The 23,852-nt window shown below is 39.5% G+C and overlaps 1 protein-coding gene across 1 annotated transcript in view; it reads right to left on the bottom strand.

Annotated features, from left to right (window-relative positions):
- LOC129774850 (protein piccolo-like) overlaps positions 1 to 23,852 on the bottom strand; it is a 367,866-nt gene that overhangs the window by 320,475 nt on the left and 23,539 nt on the right. The window contains exons 3-7 of the mRNA XM_055778866.1: positions 11,979 to 15,423; positions 7,507 to 7,621; positions 6,745 to 7,422; positions 6,448 to 6,676; positions 5,484 to 5,630 (exon numbers count right to left, since the gene is read on the bottom strand). Of these exons, the coding sequence (XP_055634841.1) occupies positions 5,484 to 5,630; positions 6,448 to 6,676; positions 6,745 to 7,422; positions 7,507 to 7,621; positions 11,979 to 15,415 (4,606 nt within the window). The 5' untranslated portion in view covers positions 15,416 to 15,423. The remainder of the gene's footprint in view (positions 1 to 5,483; positions 5,631 to 6,447; positions 6,677 to 6,744; positions 7,423 to 7,506; positions 7,622 to 11,978; positions 15,424 to 23,852) is intronic.

Here is a 23,852-nt window from a genome sequence, read left to right as displayed (position 1 = left end):
GTGAAACGAGTTGGAACCCTATTTCCATTGATTTTGCGACAATTACTGTTGAGGCGTGAGCTGGTGCGTTGTCGAGATGAAAAAAAAACACTCGTTTGAAACGAATGCCAAACACAAAAAAAGAGACCGATCTGGCTGAAATTAGCTACTGCTACTAATTAAACATAACCTCCATGCGCGACAGTAGGGCGATCTCTCCGAGTTTGCACGGACTTTTCAAACGACCCTCGTAGTAGCGGAATACAATTTGAATACATCAATACCACTGCGAAAGCAGTGGTAGCTATCCACTGTGCATATCATTTCATCCAACATGTGCGGGATTGGTGGACAAAATACCCGAAAAGAATTGACGGTGCGCTCGTATTGCTTATAATTTTCAACAACTTGTCCAAATATATCATTATGGTGAAAATATATGTTTAAAAGTTACGTTGAAAAACATTTGAAGACAAGTGGGTTAAAACTCCTCAACATAACATGGGTAACTTCTAAACCTATATTTTATCATAATGATGTACAGTAGAGCCCCCATTATCCGCGAGCGGATGATCCGCGGTGCGGTTTATCCGCGAAAGCGAGTTCAATAGTAATTCTATGAACCTACCCTAAATTTGACAATGAATTGTAGGTTTTTGTTCTTCTGTTTTGGTCATGACTTTCACATTATTTGACTACTGGTGTACACGACCTCACAGATGGATAGTTCAATGATTCCTGTATTGATAAAACATTGTTTTCAAACTGAAATATCTGTTTTTTGTTTGTGTTTGCACCTCATTTTTAGTCATTTATTGTGTGTTATTGTGTGTTTATTGTTGTGTTTCGTGATCCGCGATGAGCTAGCCCGACTATTCCGCGGATAATCGGGGTTCCACTGTATTTGGAAAAGTTGTTGAAAGTTATAAGCAAATTCATAAAATTTCATGAACATGACGGTATATTAATGAATTAGAAATATTTTTTTAAATATTCCGATTAGAAGGAGATGTATAAAAAGGTTATTTTGTTTCTCATCACATCAGGATTCATAATTTGTGGCTAAAAATGATTGTTAACATATAAAAATTCGATGTTTCAAAAATTCGTAAAAATTCGATGTTCCACATAGTTCGTCAAAAATAGTTTTACCATCTTGGACTGATTTTTTTTAAATTTTCAACATAACTTCTATTTTATATGAAAAATAAATGCAAATTAAAGTTTTTTTTTGTAAATAAAAAAAGAGTGCTAATTGTTTTTCTCAGTGTATATTTTTTTCACGTGTTAACACTAAACCTACCGATGTTTTATGTATACCCATTCAAGTGACCCTTTATGAATTTAGTGAACAATGACTTGATTTATAAAGTTTTGTTGAGAAACATGGCATACCATCTTTCTCCCGTATATTTCGACATTTTTAGAATAACAATTATTAGCAAAACAATGAAATTACAATTTTTGACACGCAAAATAGCACTGTAGCTTGGAATGGTTACTGTTAGCTCGCTTAGATAGTTAGTAATACAATTAATTCTAATCATCAATCATTCATTCACATATACAACAAAATATATGAAGCAATAGCAAAAAATGTGTAATGCAATACTTTTGTATCACAACCACACATACAAATCTTTTTGATATTATATAAATGTTTGCAAGGGTCAAATGACCCGTTGCGGTAGTTAGGGCAGATTACATATATTTCTCAGTAAGAATAATAACAAGAGAGGAGTAAACATTGAAAAATACATTCGATGTATGTTGTATGGGAAAAGTAGTGTAGGCAAATGTTTTTGTGACAATGTAATTCGCAAGAAAATTTGAACTAAATGTTTAAAATGGGTCATTTGACCCCTCGTGGTACGTTTAGTGTTAACATCAATACTCTAAAACTCTTTCTAAGACACTATTTCGGTACGACTCATGATTTTTTAGATATAAATTATCAAAAAATGTTCGTACTAAAATCGAAACGCCCTTTTCAAAAGTTACACTCGAGTCAGAAAATTCCCAATTGCTGTGGAAACCTCATATTTCCTCCAACTTAAACGGAATACAAACTTTCATTCGAATCAAAAATACTAATGTTTTGTCATTTGTCGATTTCATTTGGAATTGCTCTGTTGTTGTTCGGATGGATCAGAGGACGCGTCTATCTAGAACGTATGATCGAAAGCTGAGGTTGAAGGTATTGAGAACAATTAAGGCAAACCTGGAGCTTTCGGACTACGACATCGCCAGAAAACACAATTTGAACCAAAGTACCATACCCGGTGAATCTGTATGCGAGAAGGTTATCGTAATTTCCGTGCCTGCGAGCAACCAAACAGGGCGCTGAAACAAAATCTGTTGGCCAAAAGACGCTCGAAAGTTGTGCAACAAAGTTTTGACGAAGTACGAAGGATGTATGCTGATGAACGACGAAACGTACATGACGATGGATTTCGGACAGCTCCCAGGCCTGAAATTCTAATATGCAACTGTCAGAGTATATGTCTCCAGCAACTTTAAGTTCGTTCAAATTTAAACTGTGAACCAAAACCAAAGTTCTCGCCACAAACAAAATAATAGACATGAAAAAGTATAGGGATGTGCGCTAGCAGAAACGTCTCCTTTCGTTTATTAAGGTTCAAAAAAGTCCGGTTAAGTTTCGGCCAGAAGAAGGTTACACTACAGGCGAGAGATAACTTCAGTGGTACCGTGATAATGGGGTCGATTACATTGAAAAACTCTTCCATACACTTAATTGCCTCCAATTCTGCTCAATCGAAAAATATTGGGCAACTGTCAAGCGGAAGAAGGGTGTTAAAGTGGCTCGGGATGCTGCAGACATGGTAGATGGTGGAATAAAAAGGCCGCTAAGGTTGACCAACAGAAGGTTGAAAGTTCATCAAAACTGTAGCCGAATTTTTTTTTCAATATTTTTTCTGAAAAGAACAATTATCTGCATTTTGATATAAAAACCTTTTTGTATCTTTAACCAATACTAGATACAACTGGTTTCGTTATTTCGGATTCTAAATTCAAACTTTATTTGCCAGGAAGGATAAACTGTATTGAAATACGTGACCAATGTGTGAAATCATTGCATTCGATGTTTTGAATTTAATTGGGAAGCGCCAAAGTTTTGTTTTGCAGTTTCCAAAGATATACTGAATTTCTCCAAAAACTTTTGACGTAGAACTACGTCTTTCAGGAAGGGTGCCAAATCAGAAAACAGGTCACGTTTATGTGAAATAAAGTTAATGTTAATAACTATTTTCACAGCGAACAAATTCTGGTACTTTGCACATCAATGGAATCGGAAATTCTCTAAGATTCGTTTGATTCATTATACAGTACAATCCACTCATGCCTAAACAGTTTAAATTAATGAAAACTAGAAGTATTCTGATATTCCCATACATTTGTTCGTCCGATAGATCTGCATTCCCGAACAGAGCTGTCAATAACGAGCAACTGATACATTCGTTTCTGCCCGTTTTCAACATATTTGGTTTAAATAAGCCATCCACGATTTGAAGCCACACCACTTCTCGTTTGGTGGTCATCGAAGCAACATGGTTGCCACAGAGCGTCGAGCGGGAGAGGATTGTTTTCTTGTCGGGTGAAGGAGGAGTATGGAATAGAGTTTCTTTCCACAAGGGCCCTTCTCGGGGCTAGAGGCGGAAACCAAAAATATAATACAATGAAAACACAGATGCGAGTGAGCTAGCATAACACACCGAGCGGATATCATTCATGCCTAATGCTGATTTCACACACATACACACACAGCTCGATACAAGGAGAGGAAGCCCTCTGTATCGAGGTATGCTACGACAAAGAAAAGCAGCATACGAGGATATTTTGTAATATAGATATAGGGTAACACGGGGTGAGTTGGGCATACGGGGTGATTTGGACCACCCCTTTATCTCAAAAAGTACGGCTCAACTCGGATTTTTTATAATGTCATTTTCTTTTATTATTGAACCGTATGTAACTAACGTAAAAAAAACTTTGGTAAAATTCGATAGGTGGAAGGAAACGGTAGCATGAACACAACAAGCACTTTGATTGTCAAAAAATGTGAGTTTTCCGATCGTGATTTTAAAGTTTTTCCCGCTGATTAAACAAACTTTTCGTGTATTGTGCAGTATAGTTCTGTTCGTCTACAGAAGATGAACAATTTGATGCAGCGAAACTGTAAATTTGATAACAATAAATGAAATTAATTGCATTTTAATTTTTGCATGTTGTGTGGGGTGACATGGACACGTTTCTGTGGGGTGAATTGGTCCTACAAGTTTGAGGCTTTTTTTATTTAATTGATTCCAGATGTCACGGAATTACAAAAAGAAGATGGGCAGACAACGTTGAAAGAAGGAGGAGCTTGAAAGAGCAACTTAGGCCATCAAGAACGGATTTTCTTTGACCAACAACGAAAGTGTTTGAAAATGCTCGAACAACAGTGAAAAGATTCATGCAGAATTCGAGATGGTGCCAATCCAATCATTCTGGTCTGGAATCTGGCTAAGATACCTGGTATCGATCCCAAAACACTGTTACTGGTTGTAACATTATCCCAAAATACTTTACATAAACATAAGTATTTTTTTTTTTTCTATGAAACACACATTGGACTAAATCACCCCACAGACGGCCCAAAACACCCTGCATCAAATTTTAATGTCCAAAAATCATCTCTTTTATTTTATTATATATTTGGTAGTTTGAAGCTTGTTATAATGATTAAACGTTATTGATTGAGAGAAAACAAGTGTAACTCAGTATACAATGTAACATTTTTGATTTAGACCGTATTGGTTTGGAAATATTAGGCGATTTGCTTAGGTGGTCCAAATTCCCCCCTTTTCCCCTACACTGCATTTATTTAGATAAACGTATAATTCATGAAAGTATGCTTTCAAATGCCAGTAGGGTAACCTTACTGTTGCATGTTGTGGGGTTCGATCACATCTTAAGCGGAATATAGGAGCAAAAGAGTTCATAGTTTGTGATCGATATCTGAGTGGGAGGGAGAAAGTCTGATGCGAGTTTAACCAAATAAACGAGCAGTGCTGATAACTTTCGACTCTACTCGACTCTTTCGAGTCTACTGAAGTAAAAAAAAATAAATAGCTAAAAAGATATTACGAAAATTTCGATGCATTCTAAAATAATATCCGATGTGATAAACAAGTGGATTGAATAATATAATTCCGTAGTTCTACGTCGAGAACCTCGTTCGTGTCCTGGTACAACCCATTACAATTTTTTTTGTACAATAATAATTGCGGGTATTTGATAGCTAATAGGATCTAATCAGCATCTTATACCTTCTACGGAATAAAAAGGCAATGTTTTCAATAGCTTCGTGTTTCGAAATTATTCATTTGTTTGTACTGTTCAACACTGTTGTACTTCAAAATTTGATAATGCGCCTTTTATCTATCGTTGTTTATAAAATTAGCAGCTCACATTTCATATATAATTGACAGACTCGAACTTACCTGGACTATCGTGCGGTATTGGTGCACAAAACGCACTGGAACTTCCGGACGAGGACGTGGGCGGTGGGTAGAATGACCGCGGAGGTCCTAAACTAAGCGGCGATTCGCACTGTGATGTTGAGCCGAACAGTGGCGGTGTTGTTATATCTGAAAGCATAACGACCAACCAATTAGAAGCTGACGATAATCGCTGAACTGCACTAATTATAGTGAATCATGTAGAATTTAAAAATAATTGCTTCGGTTCGAGTAACAATCGATAAAAATGACACAATCAGTCGGTAAAAAGAAAAGGACTATCGAGCTATTTATTAAACAATGAACAACAATTTCAGTGCACAACACAACAAGCTCACTTAATTTCGATGCACTGTTACGTTATAATTAATTCCACAAAGTGATGGCTTTTCGGATGTGTATCGACGTGCATGTGGCTTATGACACCACCAGGCAGAATGGGTTGTTCGGGCGGTACGGCACAACCGGCCCTCCGAACATCGAGGCGGCGATTAAAAGCACTGCCGGAAGCTCCCTCCAGCGCATGCAGTGGCTTGATTCAGGGCCTCGAGCGTGTTGAAAACCAGAGCCAAATAAAATGAAACAACAAAATCTGGCCAAATGTCGATGCGCACTGCCCGGATGAAACAGCTTCTCGCGCGAAAGGTCGCGAAAGGAGGATGGGAATCGATATCGGATTATGAACCGACACAAATGGAAAGGAATTATTTTCGGTTGTTCGACAGGCAATTTCAGGGCCAGTCAACGTGTGGTGACCGGAGCGAAAGTGGGTTTCAATAACCGCTTGCCTCACAAACGGATAGACAGCCGTTTTCGGTGTCATATCACATATTCATTGTGAACTTATTGACGGTTCGATCGGATGTGGAGAATGGTGAAAGGCAATCATGTTTAATCAATTTAAATTGAATCGGTCGGGATGGACAACTGATAGATAGCTACTCACTTTGATCGGCTGGTGGACGCATACTGGACAATGCTGTCAGCGGCGTGTAGGATTTGGGTGGCGCTTCTCCCGGGCGCACCAATCTCTCCTCGGTTACGCTCTGCTGAACGCGATACTGCATTTTACAGTAAGCTTCCTGGTTGGTTCCAAGGGTGGAATTTACGTACACCCCGGTAATTGTAACTTCCGTGTCCTGGGCGATAACAACGTTACTGGATACCGGGCGGGGCTGTGTTGAGTAACAAATAAACGTATAATTAACGGCCCTAATGAGACGACATAAACGTTCACGCTTACCTCTTCAAGTTCATGCTTAATTTCGGTTTCATTATTTCTGTCACGCAAGGGTTCAGTTTTTATTGTAACGGTTCGTTCCTCCACTTCAGCTTCATCTTTGTTTTTCTCCAGTTCTTTCTCTTTGGGTTTTTCTTTCTCAGGAGACTTTGTCTTTTCTGCGCCTTCTTCCGGCTTCGATTCTTCCTTAGACCCACTCGTCGTTTTGCCTTCCTTCTTTTCCTCCGCTTTGGCTGCCTCTTTATCCTTCGTCTCCTTCTGCTCCTTCGCCTTCTTTGGCTTGGGCTTTTCGGGTGGACTATCCGAATCTGAGTCCGTATTTCGATACAGGATCCTTTGCACCTCGTAAGTCGCCGCCAGCATGGCAGTGGCGTTCAGGCTTGCCATTCGCTTTTTACCCAGAACCTCAATCACCTGGTTCTTCTCCTTGGGCTCCCGCTTTCGCTTTTTCGCATCCTCGGCCTTGGAAGACTGTGGCGGCTTCGAGGGCGGTGCCTTCTCATCTTCTGAAGAAGACGAGTCGCTATTTTCGGTTTGTCTTTCTGCATCCGATGATGCTGCTGCTTTGGTTTCCTTTTTGATTTTCTTGGCCGGCGCCTTAGATTTTGCCTTGGGTTTGGCTTTTTTGGCTACCGCTTTACGCTTGACCTTGCGCTTTTTCACTGGGTCAGTGTCTTTGCCCTGGATAGGAGGGTGAGAGATAAGTAAAAAAATATTATGCTAATATTGGATTGATTGCTAAGATGTAAATTCCCGAATGCATACCTGTGCGTAAGTTTCATCCGAATCTGGAAGATCATCACCCTCGGATTCCATACTAGAAGCGTTTGGATCCCAATGTTTCCCCGCTCCACGGAGGCCAGGAACACATCTCAGCGTTCTGCGAAACAAACACAATTCCAATCAAAGGGCTAGGTTAGATCAAGTTGTAAATCGTGCAAGAATCACTAAAAAGTTAATTCAAGTACAGTGTCAGATAAAGGAAACAAAGGTTGTTACCTTTGTTACCTTTAATTGAGCCTCGCGTCGGTCCCTGAGGACCGACACTGAATTTTCCATCTTAACCGCGCTGGTCTCAGCGGACCGACAATGGATTTTTGACGTGGGACTACGGGTGTTAGCAGAAATATATGGGGGGTAAAATGAAAACCTAAACACAGAACATGCAGGAAAAAATGAAAGATTTCGAATACTTATAACTCGAACATTTCTTAATAGATTGGAAAGATGTTTACATCAATTAATAGGAAATATTTCTACGCAATTGATACAATGTTATTTTTATGAGATAATTAACTGTAAAATGTCAAGTGCTCTCTAAACGTCATAACTGCCCCGTTTTGTGTGGCCCGATTTACGGTTATCCCAACACAACCATCTAAACAGCAAATATGTTGAATCCTATTGAATTCGAAAATTGTTTTAACCAATTAATAATTTAATCAATACAAACAAATGATTACTAAGCCAACAGTAGTCCAACGTCAACCTTGCGGTTATATCATAGATATAACCCACCCATATTTTTCTATAAATTTTCTTGCATTTCCACCAAAACTTTATCCATAATCCGTATAAAGTGTTCATCAGACACAATTTTCGTTCAAGATTTTTCCCAATATTTGTTATTTTTTCACATGGAACACATATTTGATATGTAGAACGGATTTTCATTAACAAATTTTGTTTTAGAAGCGTGTTTATTCCACCCGAAAATCTATTACCGTTTTTACTTTACAAAAATTGAACACGGTGCTCAATGTCATCTATGACGGATTTCGCGCCAACTCGTCTATGGGATTGGCATGACCCTCTCAGAACTTAATGAAACTTTCTGGGCGTGAAGACCTTACCTAATTTTTTCTTGAAAATTTTCTATTTTTTTGTACAGCTATAGAAAAAATCAATAACAAGTAGAAATGGATTGATGGTGACCCTTGGATGCTAAAGTACAGTTTTCAGCTTGTTTTTGTAGTCAAATACAATATGTTTCAATTCAGAGAGCTACGACAGCTCTCAAACAATAGCCATCTGTCAAAAATCTCTTGATCGGTCGGTCAGGTATCGAATAATTGTTGTAGATTTAGGTATCAATTAAGAGTCACTGTAAGTCACTAAAGATATGATAATAATAAATGGATTGTATAGACACCTAACGGATGAATAAAATGGCTCTGCAGTTGTTTGAAAATTACTAGTCGTGAGTCACGACTCGTGACCGGCAGCAAATATAAAGTGACGGAAAATAAATAGCATTATTTTGTTGCTGCGTAATCATCAGAATTCAATAAAGAAAAGTGTGACATTGTTTAGCAACATGAGGTAATCCGTGATCTCCAGGATTTGCAAGAATAACAAATGCAGTGTTGGTATTAACAACCCCAAATGTAACCGTAATAAACTATGTCGGTTAACAGAAATAGAGAAAATACGTTATGCGAATTCGTGAATCATGTTTTGCAGTGATTTGGTACAATAGGTGTGTTCCAAAGAAAAAAACGACGTATAGATGAGGATAACACTAACCAAAATATTGAAGATTCACAAGTTCCATCAAATGGTCTGTGTATTTACACGGCTACTTGTCGATGGTTGAGGATTTTGAAGACTTTGCTTGGACAATACCACTTCTGAAATATAACATGGAATGATATTTGAATGATAAGAAATATAACATTGAATGATAAGTAAGTTATATTGATTTGTACGGCAACTGTTTGAAAGTAATGTCAATATAGGATAGGTGCGGTAGTATTGGCAAGTGCATCGGCATTAGCACCATTCTCGTAAGTACAATGGTGTCAGTTTTGGCACTACTCCATTTATACTCAGCCTAAACTGATGCATTTTCTAACTATTGTCAACACTACCACACGTATGCGTTATCGAACCCCAATCGTTGAGAAATCTTCCATACAATTGAATAAAAATAGTTTAGTGAGTATTTCTTCTTAATCTTGTGTATCCAAGTTGATCTTTTTATGTTTTCTTTCCCGTTCATGTCCATGCTAATTTAACCTTCTTACATATATTCTCGATAATACTCGAGGACTTTTTCACATTTGTGGTTCTGTGCTGCTCACATTCGCATAAATTCGAGCAAATAACGTCAGTAAAACTGGGTTTATACGTTGTTAGTTACTCGGTTGCGAGTAAACGTCAAACGATCCGAAGAATTACGAACATACCCATACCATGAAATTTGACATTTGATTTTTATGTATTCTTTTCTTTTTTTTTCACTCCAAAACAAACTCAGGTTCAAACAACAAATGGGATGTTTTAATTTTACTTCTTTTTCTGACATTGAGAATTTCTCATGTGGTGGCAACTAGGAAGAATGTTGATGCACTACAGTCGATTGATGCTGATTTTTCTCGTAGATTTTGGTATTGCAAAGCACATGAAATAATTCCCAATTTTCTTTACCCCATTCAGTTTCCATGATGTACATACCGCTGAAAACACGCAGATGGAACTCATCGAAACCGCAGTGTGATTTAGAACTGCGTGACAAGTTTGTAAACCATGATGTCTTGGATTTCTACTCCAGATTTGTTCCAGAAGCGCGATTTCCAGAACTAATAAAACATGCATATTTTATTACTTCTTTGTTTGATCCACAAATATTTGTGAGCAATTGTTTCAGTTATGAAAGAAGTGAAATCAAAGCCGAAGAACAAAATCACTGACAGTCATTTCGAGAACACGCTTCGTATCACTATCTCTCACATTCAAGCTGCTTTAGATAAAATGGCTCAAGAAAAGTGGTTCGAGTGAAATCGAAACGGTGTTGGAGTATGTTTGTGTTTAAGGATTTTCTATATTGAAAAAATAAATAAATATTGTAGAAACTTTTTGATGATTGGAAGAGCGTTCAGTTTAATCATGATACCGTATTCACATTATCAAGTATAGCTATAATTCTGTCAGTGAAATCGCGACTGCTCTCAGCAGAAAATATTGGAGCGAAGAAAAGTGGTAACACTTCAGTCGTATAGTTCGATGTACTCCTTCATTCTCACCAAGTTTCGTGGTCCCATCAGTACTTGTTCGGTTTCCTAGTAACGATGAAGTTCGGTCTGTACGAGAGGCGTGTGACAACTGTCATGCTCTATAAGTGCGAAATAACGGCAAAACAGATCTACGAGCTGCTCGAACCGTTTTCCATCAATGAACGATTCGTGTTCCGTACATTACAACAGTATGAAGAAACAGCTGATGTGGGCGATAGACCCAAAAATACATGTTCGAGGTCGGTACGGCTACACAATGTTATCTTTGTTGTTCAAGAACGCGTTCAATCCAACCTTTTTGGAAACGAAAGCGTTCATCAGTCGAAATGAATCGGATAAATTAATTGGTGCGTACATCGATGCGTGAGACATTTCTTGACGCCCAGATTGAAGCAAATATGTTTGCAACGATGCAAAAAAAACTCCTAGGGCGGTTAAAAAACGAGAAAACCTGTTAATTATATAAGGACTTCACGCCCAGAAAGTTTTGTTGAGTTCTGAGAGAGTCATGCCAACATCTCGAGTTCCCGGCATGATAATGTGGGACGCTAATCACTCGGCCACGGGAGCACCTACATCCAGCAATATGTGGGACCGAATTCGATCGGACTTCAGTTTTTGTTTGAACACAAGCGTTGTAATTTCATGACAATGCATTGCGTTTTGGCCTGGTAATAGTAAAGACTGTGTCGGCGTTGCTCATGATAGCGTCTCGCAAGCAAATGTATTCTTCCTCATATCGTTTTTGTTTGATTGTGTCGTAGGAATCGCATTCGTTCATTCTCTGTCTTCGCGTACATGTCGATTATAAATAATTGACACAACTCACGACAAAGTAGAATGGAATCGCCCTGACCATGTCGAACCATACATAAATACGATACACGTAAAAATTCACCGAGCGCAAAATACCATTCACATAATTTAGGGGTGGAAAATCAAATAATTTTTTTTTCGATGCCAAATGACTTAGAAATGCATAAAACGTAGAGATTTGGTGTCATCTCGAAAAAAAAAATTTGGCCGAAAAAAGACCTTCTAGGACTGAGCCTATATATAAAAGATTTGTCGAAATTTGAACAGGTGTTAATTTTACCACTTCTGTTCATTTCACCTGCATTTTCCCTAGTTATCGCAAATATTATTTTGCTAAACTTTTGCCAACGCTGTACCCAATGATCATCTACAACGAAACAAATAACAGAATGTAGGTAAACTCACCTTGTGACAACTTCCTCCTCCGATGACTCATCACTTTCACTTTCACTCCCAGTTTCTTCCTTGCGCCTTTCCGTTTCCTGTTTCTTGTCATCCTTTTTCTCTTCCTTGACCTCTATCTTCTTACCTTCTTTCTTTTTCTCTTCCTTCGGCTCGGCCGACTTCTTGCATGTCTTTTTCTTTTCCTCCTTAAGTGGAGGATTCTCTTCTTCCTTCAGTGTTCTATTAATTTCCTTCTGCTTATTTTCGTCGTCTTTTCTGCCATCATCCTCCTCTTCGTCACGTTTCTCTTCACCACTATCCTTCTTCCTCTCAACCTTTACTTTCTTTTCTTCTTTCGGCTCCTTCCGCTCACTCTCTTCGATTTTCTCTTTCTTCACCTCTTTGCTTGCGCTTGGACTCGGCCTAACCCTTGCCGGCGTCTGTTTCATCAAGCTAGCTTCCAGCGCAGCCCGGGATTCATTCTCATACAGGCAGTGCACTTTGGCAATGGCGTTTAGCGATGCCATCCGGTGCCGCTTCGGTCCAGTCCAAAATCCGTACAGCTTCACATGACGCTTCTTGGCATTTTGTCGTTTCTTAACAATCCGCGTGCGGACCGATTCCTCCGAAGAGTACCCATCCGAGTCATCCGAGCTGTCCTGCATCTCTTGCTTGATACTTTCACCGGCTTCCTCGTCCGCTGAGGCGCCCTTAGCATCATTATCATCATCATCATCATTATCAGATTCATCCGAATCGGATGATACCGTCGAGGCCACTCGTGCTCTTGCTGCCACTGATTTCGTCGGTTTGTTAAGCGGCCTCTTTATTTTCTTCTCGTCCTCCGAATCTTCCTTCTCAAGAACTGTTTCATCCTTCGGAGGATTTTCCTTAACCTCCTGCTCGACGTCCTGCAACGATTCCATCACACCAGCCGGCGGTTCCGGTGGCTGCTGCTCACCTTCATCTTCATCAGCCTTCAGTGAGCTGGCATCCAGAGGTTTCCGCTTGAATATAGGTTTGCCCGCCTTCACCGGACTCTCAATGTCACTCTCAGAATCGTCTACAAAGTCATACACATCTTTTTTCTCCGCTTTGCTGTCTTTCGCTTCCCTGGAAGTACTAGCGAATGAAGCTTCTTTTTGGGGCTTTTTCTTGCCACCGGAAGTTGGAGCACTGCTGGGATTCTTGCGGATATATTTTCGCTTCACCTTCGCCGGTTGTTTGGTCTGTGAAGCAGCCGCCAGCAAACTGCCCGAAGTGGTGGGTGTGCACTCACCGAGTGTGGGCACTTTCTCAGGTGTCCCAGTCTGCGTTTTGACCTGATCCTTAAGCCGATTTAGAGGGACATCATCATCGTTTTCGGTGGAAGATCTTATAGTTTTAGGATGTTCGGGAGAAGCCGTGGGTTTCTCCGGAGGTATGAATTCGCTGGTAAATTCTTCTGGGATAGGTCTTTCAATATTGGATGCGGAACTCACCAGTACGGGTGTAGATTCCACCGATAGTGGGGCAGGATCATTAGAGACACTGTTTGCAACATCCGCCGCTTGTTCAAGTAGGTCTGAGGGTTTCTGGAAATTAACTTTCTTTTTCTTAGCCGATGATGCAGGTGGATTAGGTGTATTGCAATTGTTACTCTCTTTCTGAACAACAGCCACCGGTTCCTTTGGCTTTTTAACATACTTCCGCTTGGTTGATGAATTCGTATTTCTTTCACTAGAAACGTCCGTTGATTCGATGTTTTGTTGACTAATGTCATACGCGGCTGGTTTTTCCATGAATTTTTGATCAGAGGTATTTAAATCGCCACTTTTGGAGGGGAGAACCTCATTCAAAATTTCCTTACCCTCATCTTGGATCCCACTATCGGTATGTTTCTTTTTCTTTGCTGGCGCCTTTCTCGGCTTTCTGTTCGCGTCAGCTTTAGATGATTTTGGCTTAGTTACCACACTTCCGGTTTGTTTTCGCTCACCTGTTTCCAATTGCACTTTATCGACTGGGGTATATCCCAGATTTATCTCGTTCCCCATGGAAAACGGCTCGTGCTCTTCATCCTCCTCCTCGAGCGCCTTCACAATGTCCTCGATTCGGCTTTGTATCCGACTTTCGACCTCATTCTTTTCGTCCGACTCGATCTCAAGAGAGCATGTTTTTTCTTCTTCAAATTTTGGTTTACTCTCGGTATGTTTAGCATCCACCACTTCGACGGGGACCGGCTGCCCTGCAGGTTTCGCCAGTTCCACCGCCTTCCGCTCTTCATTGGCGACCGCCTTCTTAGATTTGGTCTTCGGTCTGGGAACGGTCGTGATTCTCTTCGTCGATTTCGGCTCTGTGCCATCATTATCATCTTTGCTTTCGGTCTTTTTCGCCTTGGTTTTGCTATCGTTTGTGTTTTTCGTTACGGCCGGCACTTTGACATCTTCTTTACCGGTGCTAGACGAGAATGGTGTTGGGAGAGCCGTGACTGAGGTTTTGTTTTTAACACCTTCCTCCCGCACCGCAACCTCCCTCTTCGGATCTTCTTTCACCGGGGTTGTGTCCTTTGTTTTCTGAGTGGATTTTTTCTTCGATGAAGTGGCGACCGAAGGCGCAGCCTCAGCAGGTTTGTTATGTTCACTGGCGCTGCTGCTGTTGCCCATTGTTGGAAGCAGTGATCCTTCCTGCTTAGATGAGCCTGCAGTGGCGGTTGCCTTTTGAGTGGACCCCATGGGCCCACCCATAAAGCCAAGCTCGCTATATTTCTGCTGCATGACAGTGGCACGCGACTTGGTTTTAACCATCTCGCTGATTGACGGATTACATTCAACTGTTGCCGTGTCGATTTGATTGATAGCTCGATCGGTAATGCCCAAATTTTTTAACTCCTTCTGTATCTTCTTCCTGTCGGCACCGGTGGCGGTCGCAGCGGGAGCCTTTTTGTCTCCTCCGATTGGGGTCGAACCTTTCTTCCCTCTGGCCGTGTCCACCTTTTTACTCTCATGTTTGGCCCCAATCTTCGCGGTGACGTGGGTCGAAGAACTCTCATCCGCTCCTGAGGGGGCAGCATTCCTGACAGTTTTGCTTACCCTAGTGACGGTGGCGGCTGGAGATGACGAGACTGCTGGTGGTTGGGACAACTCGGTGTGATGCGACGACGGTTTGGTAGGAACAGGGGACTTGGGGATTGCCACCGACTTGGCTGCTAATTTTCCCTTCGAGGAGCTCGTTTGCTGCTGCTGATGATGAGGTTGAGGCTGTTGTTGTTTTGACTGCTGCTCGCCATTGGCAGAAGCTAGCGGGTCGATTGATTTCGGAGGAACTTCTTTGGCTTTCGACTGGAGACGTTTGAGCGATTTCTTTATCTGACTACCCGTGGCGGCGTTGCTGGCCGTAGCTGATGCGGTACATGCATTTTTCTTCTCAGCTGCCGCTGCTGCTGCCGCAGCGGCTGCTGCAATCTGTTTCTTAGTCCTCATGCGCCGATCTGAAATGAAAGATAAAAAACACAAAAAAAACGTTAGCAGAGGGAAGACCGTTTTCGCATACTTCTGTTAAATGCCAATAAAATAGGCAATTAATTTGCATTTTAAGTCGCGCTCGTTTCACTTCCAGTGAAAGAGGCGATACCGAAGTGCTTGAAATTGAAACGTTTGGTATGTAAATATACATTTCAGCTCAGTCGTATCCTTGGGAAAGGTCGATTATGGCGAAACAGGATGAGAATTTTAAATATGCATATCTGTAGACAGCCAGCACATCGCTTTACACATGGACAGCGTGAGGTAAGGGTTGACCGTGTGAAATGTTTTCATTTAAATATGTTTATGTGTTCATCCATTCCCCATGTCAGGTGAAAACAGCGGTGAAAGTTTATGATTATATTCATTTTATTCATTGTGTTTTTCTGCAACATCATTGCTACAAGAGCGGTTAACGTAATAAATGATAAATAAAATCCAATAATTCAAAACATAATCGCTCTCGCACATACGTGCATTCTTCAAAATAATCCCACAATAGAAAGGCTCCCTATCATTATCGAGTGTGTTATTGTTCGAAGGCATAGAGTGTCAGATATCTCGGTAATTAAAAGCCGAGATCAATACGGACGATAATTATACAGTTTTGTATTCAATTTTCAATGTTGCCTTTGAAGCCATCGCTCATCGCATCGTGTTTGTGGGGTGGGAAGAAAACACCGGATCAAACGGGCAGTTTTACCACCCATCGTTTTCATAGAGGATAATAGACACGAACGCGAACACGGCGCATATATTTTTACCTTATCGATGGCCATTTGCGCGCTCACACTGGCGGGGAAAGTTTTCCGGTCGTAAAAGCGGACATTTCAACGCGCACTCGGCGAGAGATTATGCATTGCCTTTTGATTCATGATCCGTGGTGTGATAATCAGCAAACATGTCCTCGCAACGCGGTTTCATTGATCCACAGCAGATCGCTTTGTGTATGTATGTGTGGCCTTTCGATGACGGCTGATTTATTCGCGATTATTCCGAGCTTAATTGACCTGATCGGCGGGTGTAAATTGCGCCGAAAGGATTCCACAAATTTCAACCGTTCATTTCACTAATGATCGATTATTCACTGTTAAACAGCAAGTGGCACTACTTTGTGTCAGCCCTTCAAATTTTTAATGAACTTGTGGAAGTCTCATCTGATGATCCGGTTTTGCGTAAAAAACAGGGTATAGCCATCACCCTGTTTTTTACATAAAACAGGATGGCCAGATCAGACTACACGTGCTACTTGTGTTCCTAGGCTAGACACACAATGATGCTCAGAGTTGCATATTCTGGAGTGTTACAAGCGAATTTTGCATATAAAATTACGTGCTGACGTTGGAAAGCAGAAGAACGGTCAGCTGGCGCAAAATTATGTACCGTGTAACTTATCTCCCGATCATAGTTTTTAGACAACTGATTTACCCACTCGCTGAAACCGACCTGCGATCATCTTAAAAGTTTATTGAAATTTGTTTTGGGTACGGTTTGTGAACTTTATTCACAACCTCTGCTTTAAAAACGATTCGGTAACGAAACTGCGAAGGGACTCGTACGTAGATCGGTGGCTAGGTTGGCTGTACTGGAAGTTGATGAGGTTTGTAAAACTGATCCTGGTGGCCAGTGTTACGGGGGATTGATTGACTTTTTTTTTATTATAGAGGGATTAAAATACAAAGTTCATTCGCCTCTAGCCTTGGAAAAGGCCAATCAATCAATTGATTGAACCCACGATCACTCGCTTGGTAAGCGAACGCGCAGCAGGGTGTTGGGTGGCAACTGGCAACACTGCTCATGACGATGCAATGATGCCTGGAGCGGTCTGTCATGGAGGTTATCTAGGTGACAGTGCAGACGGAATGAAATAACAAATCAGTATATTATAGAAAGCTATTCGCTCATTTACATTCGAGAATCTACAAGCACATGCAGTGAATTCATATTAAAATTTGGACTGACAGCTAGTAAAATTTATAGTATAAATGTGCAGTTAAAATTAAACATACGCATAAAATTATGTAAGTACAGTAGAACCCCAATTACCAGCGAGCGGATGATCCGCGGTGCAGATTATCTGCTGAAGCCGGTTCTATAGTAATTCTGTAGAACTTTCCGAAACTTATCAGTGAGAGGAAGAATCTTGATCTTTTGTTTTGGTCATGGCCCTCACATTAACTGTCCACTGGTATACACAACCTTACAAATGGATAGTTGAATGAATTCTGAATTGGAAAAAAAAACAAATGTGTGAAATGTTTTTTTTTGCGCATTTGCACTTCATTTTTAGTCCTTTATTGCGTTATCCGCGGTTTTCGTTATCCGAGGTGACGTTGTCAGACTATTCCAGACAGAATCTCCTGGTGTATTTCGCATTGTGAATAAGCTGATTATAGGCTCATGCCCGAAGCAATAACCTATATCCAGAATATTCATGTGAACCGTATGGTTAAGCCCGAGATTGCATTTTTGCCTAGCATATCGTTTAAATACTTGTGCTGAAGAATATTGGCCGAAAAAGTAAACATTATTGAGAATGCGGGTAAAGAAATGTTCATTACTTCAATTATGCGGAAGCACAATATCAAATCGTGTTCAACAGTCACGAATTCGAAATTTGTCGAAGTGCAAAGAGAATATTTGTAATAATAGTCATATTCCCGCAGTGGAATAATTTTTTTCAACAATTGTTTTGCAGCTAACCGATAAAGTTTCAAATGGGCCCATTATCTGTAAGTAGATGCGGCGCTATACATCTGATTTCTTCAAAAACGCAAAGGCAATGTTCCTGTAAGCCAAGAAATGCTGCAAGCACAGGCTCAAAAGTTGTGGATACATTAACAAATAAATCAAGCGGTGTGACACATAGCTACTTAAGTTGATCAGGGAGAAGCTTTCCAGTAGTATTGGCAAAAATGTGGAAGTCTTAAGCTTCAACTTATGTTAACTGGAAAGTTCAATGATTTTCGGGTTTTCGGGAAAACACTTAAGGAGCTGCCTGTTTGCTACAAAGGACAGAAGCAATGCGTGAATAACTGGAACTTTATTCAACGACTAGGTTTTGAATCATACCATTCTGTGAAAGCTGCTCTCTTATTTTCGAATAATGCTCGGCCCATTACAGTGCAAAAAACTACAAACGAGTTATAGAGTCATACTGCCCAGTTATGCATGGTTGATGTAACCACCAACACAATTCAGTGATGGAAATTGTTTTTCTTTTGTTTTTAGCTAAACAATCATGACTGTGAATAATTTATACAGAATAATCTATTTCTGTTTAGTATATTTTTACGGTTAAAACGGGCTTTTTTGATTTTTGTTTTTTTTTAATTCAATCGAAAAACACAGTTGGCGCTCACGTCAACCATGCATATTTGGGCAGCATGAATATCAACCACGCGATGTTCTGGACTACACAAGCGAGAGAGGCTGTGCCGGATCGTGGCATCCAAAAATCCTGTAAATTGATGAACGTGGAGACACCGCATGATGATGAAGACGAGTTGTCATAGTCCATATTGCACTAAATGCGGAGAAGGACTGCAAATGAAATCAACCAACTGGATGTAATTGATGAAGGAGACGCAAAGTTTGAGGTCCTGAAGAACGACTAAATCGTTGAGAATGTGCTCAATCCTTCAGCTGGTTATCACTCTTACACTTCGAATCAAATCCTTCAAATGTCATCATCAGTCAGTCGAATCTGCTTTGAATGACGCCAATGTTATGGTTAAATAGACTGAGAAGCAAATTTGCCCTATTATCGCGTTAATTTGAGACAAGCCTGGACAACATTACAAGAAAAAAACTTGTGAAGTAGCCTTATAACATCTTCAGGGACGGTGAAAAAAGGAAACATGAGAAAGTTGCACCAAAGTTTTTCTGCATACCCATTTTTAAAAAATTCGTTACCTTTGAGCCACTGGACCGATTTCCGATCTATTTCAATAAAATCCAGTAACATACGTTACAAAAAGTATATTCCCAGGTTGAAAGTTTCGTTCTAAAATTTTTTAGAGTGTTGCCTCCGCTTTTTGTATGATTTTTGGAATACTAAATATAGTCTCAACACTTCTAAAAAACAACAAAGAAAATTTGGAAAGGTTTTGCCTAAAAGTAATACGATATTGAAGTAAACCTTTCATTTGCAGCTAATAGAAGGGAAATCCCAACCCAAGCACCCCAATCCTGGAAATCCTCCCTAAGGGCGAAATAAAAAAAAATACGTGTTAACAATTTTCCCAAAAGAAATCCGAGATTTAGGCAAAATCAGCGCAATTTTTTTTCGGTATATCTTTTGACGTAAAACTACGTCTTTCGTTAAGGGTGCCAAATCAGAAAACAGGTCACTTTTTTATGAAATAAAGTTAACGTTAATAACTATTTTTGCCGCGAACGGATTTTGGCGATTTACATACCAAACGAATCGGAAATTCCCTAAGATTTGTTTGATATGCTATACATTACAATCCCATAGCCGGTATATGGTTTAAATTGATGAAAATTGGAAGCATTCGCATTTCCTCATACATTTGTTCTGTCCATTTGTGTGCTTTCCCGAACAGAGCTGTAAATAACGAGCAACTTACCGACGAGCAACGAAGGGGAAATCGTAAGATGTTAAGTCTCCGTGAACAAAGGAAAAGAAGGAGAACGAAGAGGGATATTTGCCTTGAAGATAAACAGTGGATCTCGCTGAGACAAACTTTCATTCTTCGTGAGGAAATCGACTGAACAACATCGTTGCTGGACGCGAGCTGGACGGCGAGGGATCGAATGCCTTTCTCAAAGCAATGGGGTGGAGGAGTAATATTCTGAATAAAGTTAAGTTTTAGAAGGGCCTAAAGGTTAAAGACGAATGAAGTTTAAATTCTCGAGCAAGGTAGGAAGGCAAACTTTCAGTATCTGTATTCAAAGCAATGACAATCGCTTGTTCTTCCTTGTTTTGCGTCATCACATGTCTTCGTTTCGGATTGAACTGTGGACGCGACCAAATTACTCACTCGCTGATGTCTCTGGCATTGCAATCATTGCATCAATCTGACGCCATTGCATTAAGGTTCTGAGCTACACAATTGTGTGGGGAATCATCAAGCTGGGCTATTGTAAGCTCACCGAAAAAATAAATGTTCTGGAATTTTGTCAGTGATTTGATTTTGCATGACGGTAGGAAAACTCTCTTCACAAAGGATGACAGCTAAAATCTAGACTGGCAATATTAACAGAAAGGGCTTCTGAGCGCAAAACGGAGATAAGTGTGTATATATTTTAGGGGCTTAGAATGCAAGGGGTGTAAGTGACTTGATCGATTTCTCTTCATCAACTTTTCTTTAGTTAATAACTCAATTGCAAAAACGTTCCAATTTAAGTTTGCTATAGAATCTGATAGGTGAGGTTCTGACCTATCTTCCACATTGTCAAATACAGCTTGGAATGTATTTGCAGCTAAGTTATGACCAAAAGAGAGAGTCGATGTAGAGAAATCGATCAAATCACTTATACCCCTCTCATTCTAAGCCCCTCATTTAGTTTCTTCAAGCCATCGATATATGAATATTAGTGTGCATCTTCGCTACGCTGAAACCCCATTTGTATCTGCTCTTGTGCGCATTGGCCCAGTAATTTTTTTATGCTATGATTGATGATTGTTTGGTTTTGCAAATTATGCAGTCGTAATGATAAATGAGGGGTTTAGAATGAAAGGGGTGTAAGTGATTGGATCGATTTCTCTACATCGACTCTCTCTTTTGGTTATAACTTAGCTGCAAACTCATTCCCAGCTGTATTTGACAATGTGGAAGATAGGTCAGAACCTCATCTATCGGATTCTGTAGCAAACTCAAATTGGAACGTTTTTTAGTTGAGTTATTAATCAAATAAAAAGTAGACGAAGAGAAATCGATCAAGTCACTTACACCCCTTGCGATCTAAGCCCCTCAAATATAAACAAGGAGGGGAGATAGCGGGAGGGAAATATTTACGCTAGGGTATTGGGTATGAATATCTGCTGAGGCAAGTATTCAGATTTTTTCCAAGCATTGTTTGTTTGTAACATTGTAACATTGTTTGTTTTCTATCATCATAAAGGCTTCGTTGGTGCCTTTGACATTGCATCAATGCATTGAACTAACGCTATGGTGAAGCAGGTGTTAAGGTTGTGCACCAAAAACTAATTTGGGAATACCAAGTTATTCAATAAATTATAATAAGTTACTGATTTATTTGGGTTCGCGTGCCAGTTGCAAAACACCCTTCAACTAGGATTGCATTTGCGCCAATCTTGATCATACTGAAGCAGTGCTATTCTTTTCGAGGTTGCTGAGATTAACAGAAAGAGTTTATTTCGTTTATTTAGTCACCAAGAAAGTAAATGTCGTTCCGGATATTTGTATGTGATTTGGTTTCGCTTGCCAGTAGCAAAACTTTCTCCACCAAGGATGATAACTGCGCTTATCTCGAGCATGTATTGTTTTGCGAGGACAAGAATGAATCATCAAACAATAATCGTCAAATGATTCTACAAGAAAAAAAAAATATTTCCCAGATCAAACTAGTAGAATGGTTATTTCTAAAATTTCGTAGCATTATAACATAATATTCGCAGTTATAAACAAGCGGCTTAAATTAAAGTACAGCGTAGTTCTACGTCAACAATGCGGTCGTGTCTTGGACACAACCTCCTACAATTTTTTTTCATATAGAGCAATTGTACCCCAAATCAGCCGAAAACCATCGTAGAGTAAAGTCTCGCTATCTTTTGCAAATTTAAATTCGGAAGAAGGAAATTATAAGCTGTCCGGTTAACGTTTTCTCCGTCGGAAAGTGAAATTCGGCATAGCCAGAAGTACTGGCGTAAACATTTGGCGAATTTTGACGCGAACCTCTTCGATTTTTTGAAACTTGGTACTTATGATGGAAACTACCTAAAATCACAAATTTCATTTCTTTCAAAAACTCTTAAATCAAAATCCAGATGTCTGATTAAAATATGATGTATGACAAATTTATTGGAAAATAAATGAACCATTTAGAAAACAAAATATTTCAAACTTACTGTTGAAAAATCTCACTCAAAAGTTTAATTTATTATTTAAAACTTTTTTTATATCTCAAAACACCCGTCTTCGATATTTTCTTGTATATTTTTTTTTTTGGAAAGCTCTTTAACCCTCCTGTACTCGCGTGCAAAATGATAACACGTATACTCGCGCACGGTGTCACAGACCGAATATTGAACTTGTATGTAATGTTGCCATTGTGTATTTTTCAGACTTTATTGGCATTTATTTGAAGGAGAGGGTATGATTGAATGAAAAAACTCCAAAAAATATGTTTCCTTCATCTTTATTATGTTTTAATAGTCATCGAATTCAGCCTCCTCAAAACAGAGTTATTTTTGATACTCCAACACAAATATTGAAATTCGAAATTTTCACTGTTATTGATTAAAAGTAAGCAACTGAATATAATTCATGGAAGTATAAAGAGTTATAAAATAACATAAAAACGTATTAATCGATTGTGGTTTCATTGGAATAAGAATCAGAACATAGCATAACTGCATGCTCGAAACAAACACATTTTTTACATTTCATGCAGTTGTTGCGTATTTTTCGAGTCTTTTATCAAAGAGAAGAATGTATAACGACCTTCTAGATAATTACCAGATGATAAAGGTTCTGGAATATAAAGTTTGCATATTTCTAATATTCTTTGTCTCTGTTTTCTTGGTAAACTAAGAAATCATGCCTTTTTAGATGGGGCATAAAATGGCATGAAATTCCATAAGTGAAATACTTTCACAAGTGTGTATATGTATGACCATTATATTTAGCGAATAACTGTACGAAAGTCAAACATTTATATTTTGTATTTGAACGTATGAATATAACGACGAATAGTTAATATAAGGATCCGTTCAATACAGTTACAAAAGGAGCTGAAATCAAATAAGAATAGTCAGGTAACGATCTTATGCATTATATGCAATAAATATTCCACGCCACTAGCATTAATTTTTACTTTTCATTCAGCAATATTCTGGAATATGAAAAAAGGCACTTGTCCAAAAAAGTTACTCGTATACTCGCGTCGGTGTGTCAGACCGAAAGTGTTAAAAAAGTGGCACACGTCCCCATTGTACCAACACATGCGATACGCTAAACGATGACGAACGACGAATAACGAAGCTAGAGAGAATCGCAAAGTCGTAGTGTTAATGTTTTCTGAGAAATGAACAAATTATTGATTTCTCGGTCTGACAGACCAATGCGCGAGTATAGGAGTGTTAAATTGAACAAAATTTGGCGTATGATAGTGCCGTGTTAAACTCACTGAAATGGAGATAGGATTTTTTTAAATTCAGTTAAATTCTAACCATTTAAGAAAAGTA

This window comes from Toxorhynchites rutilus, chromosome 3 (assembly GCF_029784135.1).
Source record: "Toxorhynchites rutilus septentrionalis strain SRP chromosome 3, ASM2978413v1, whole genome shotgun sequence".
In the NCBI taxonomy this organism is placed as follows: domain Eukaryota; kingdom Metazoa; phylum Arthropoda; class Insecta; order Diptera; family Culicidae; genus Toxorhynchites; species Toxorhynchites rutilus.
This window is presented reverse-complemented; position numbering and strand designations above follow the sequence as displayed.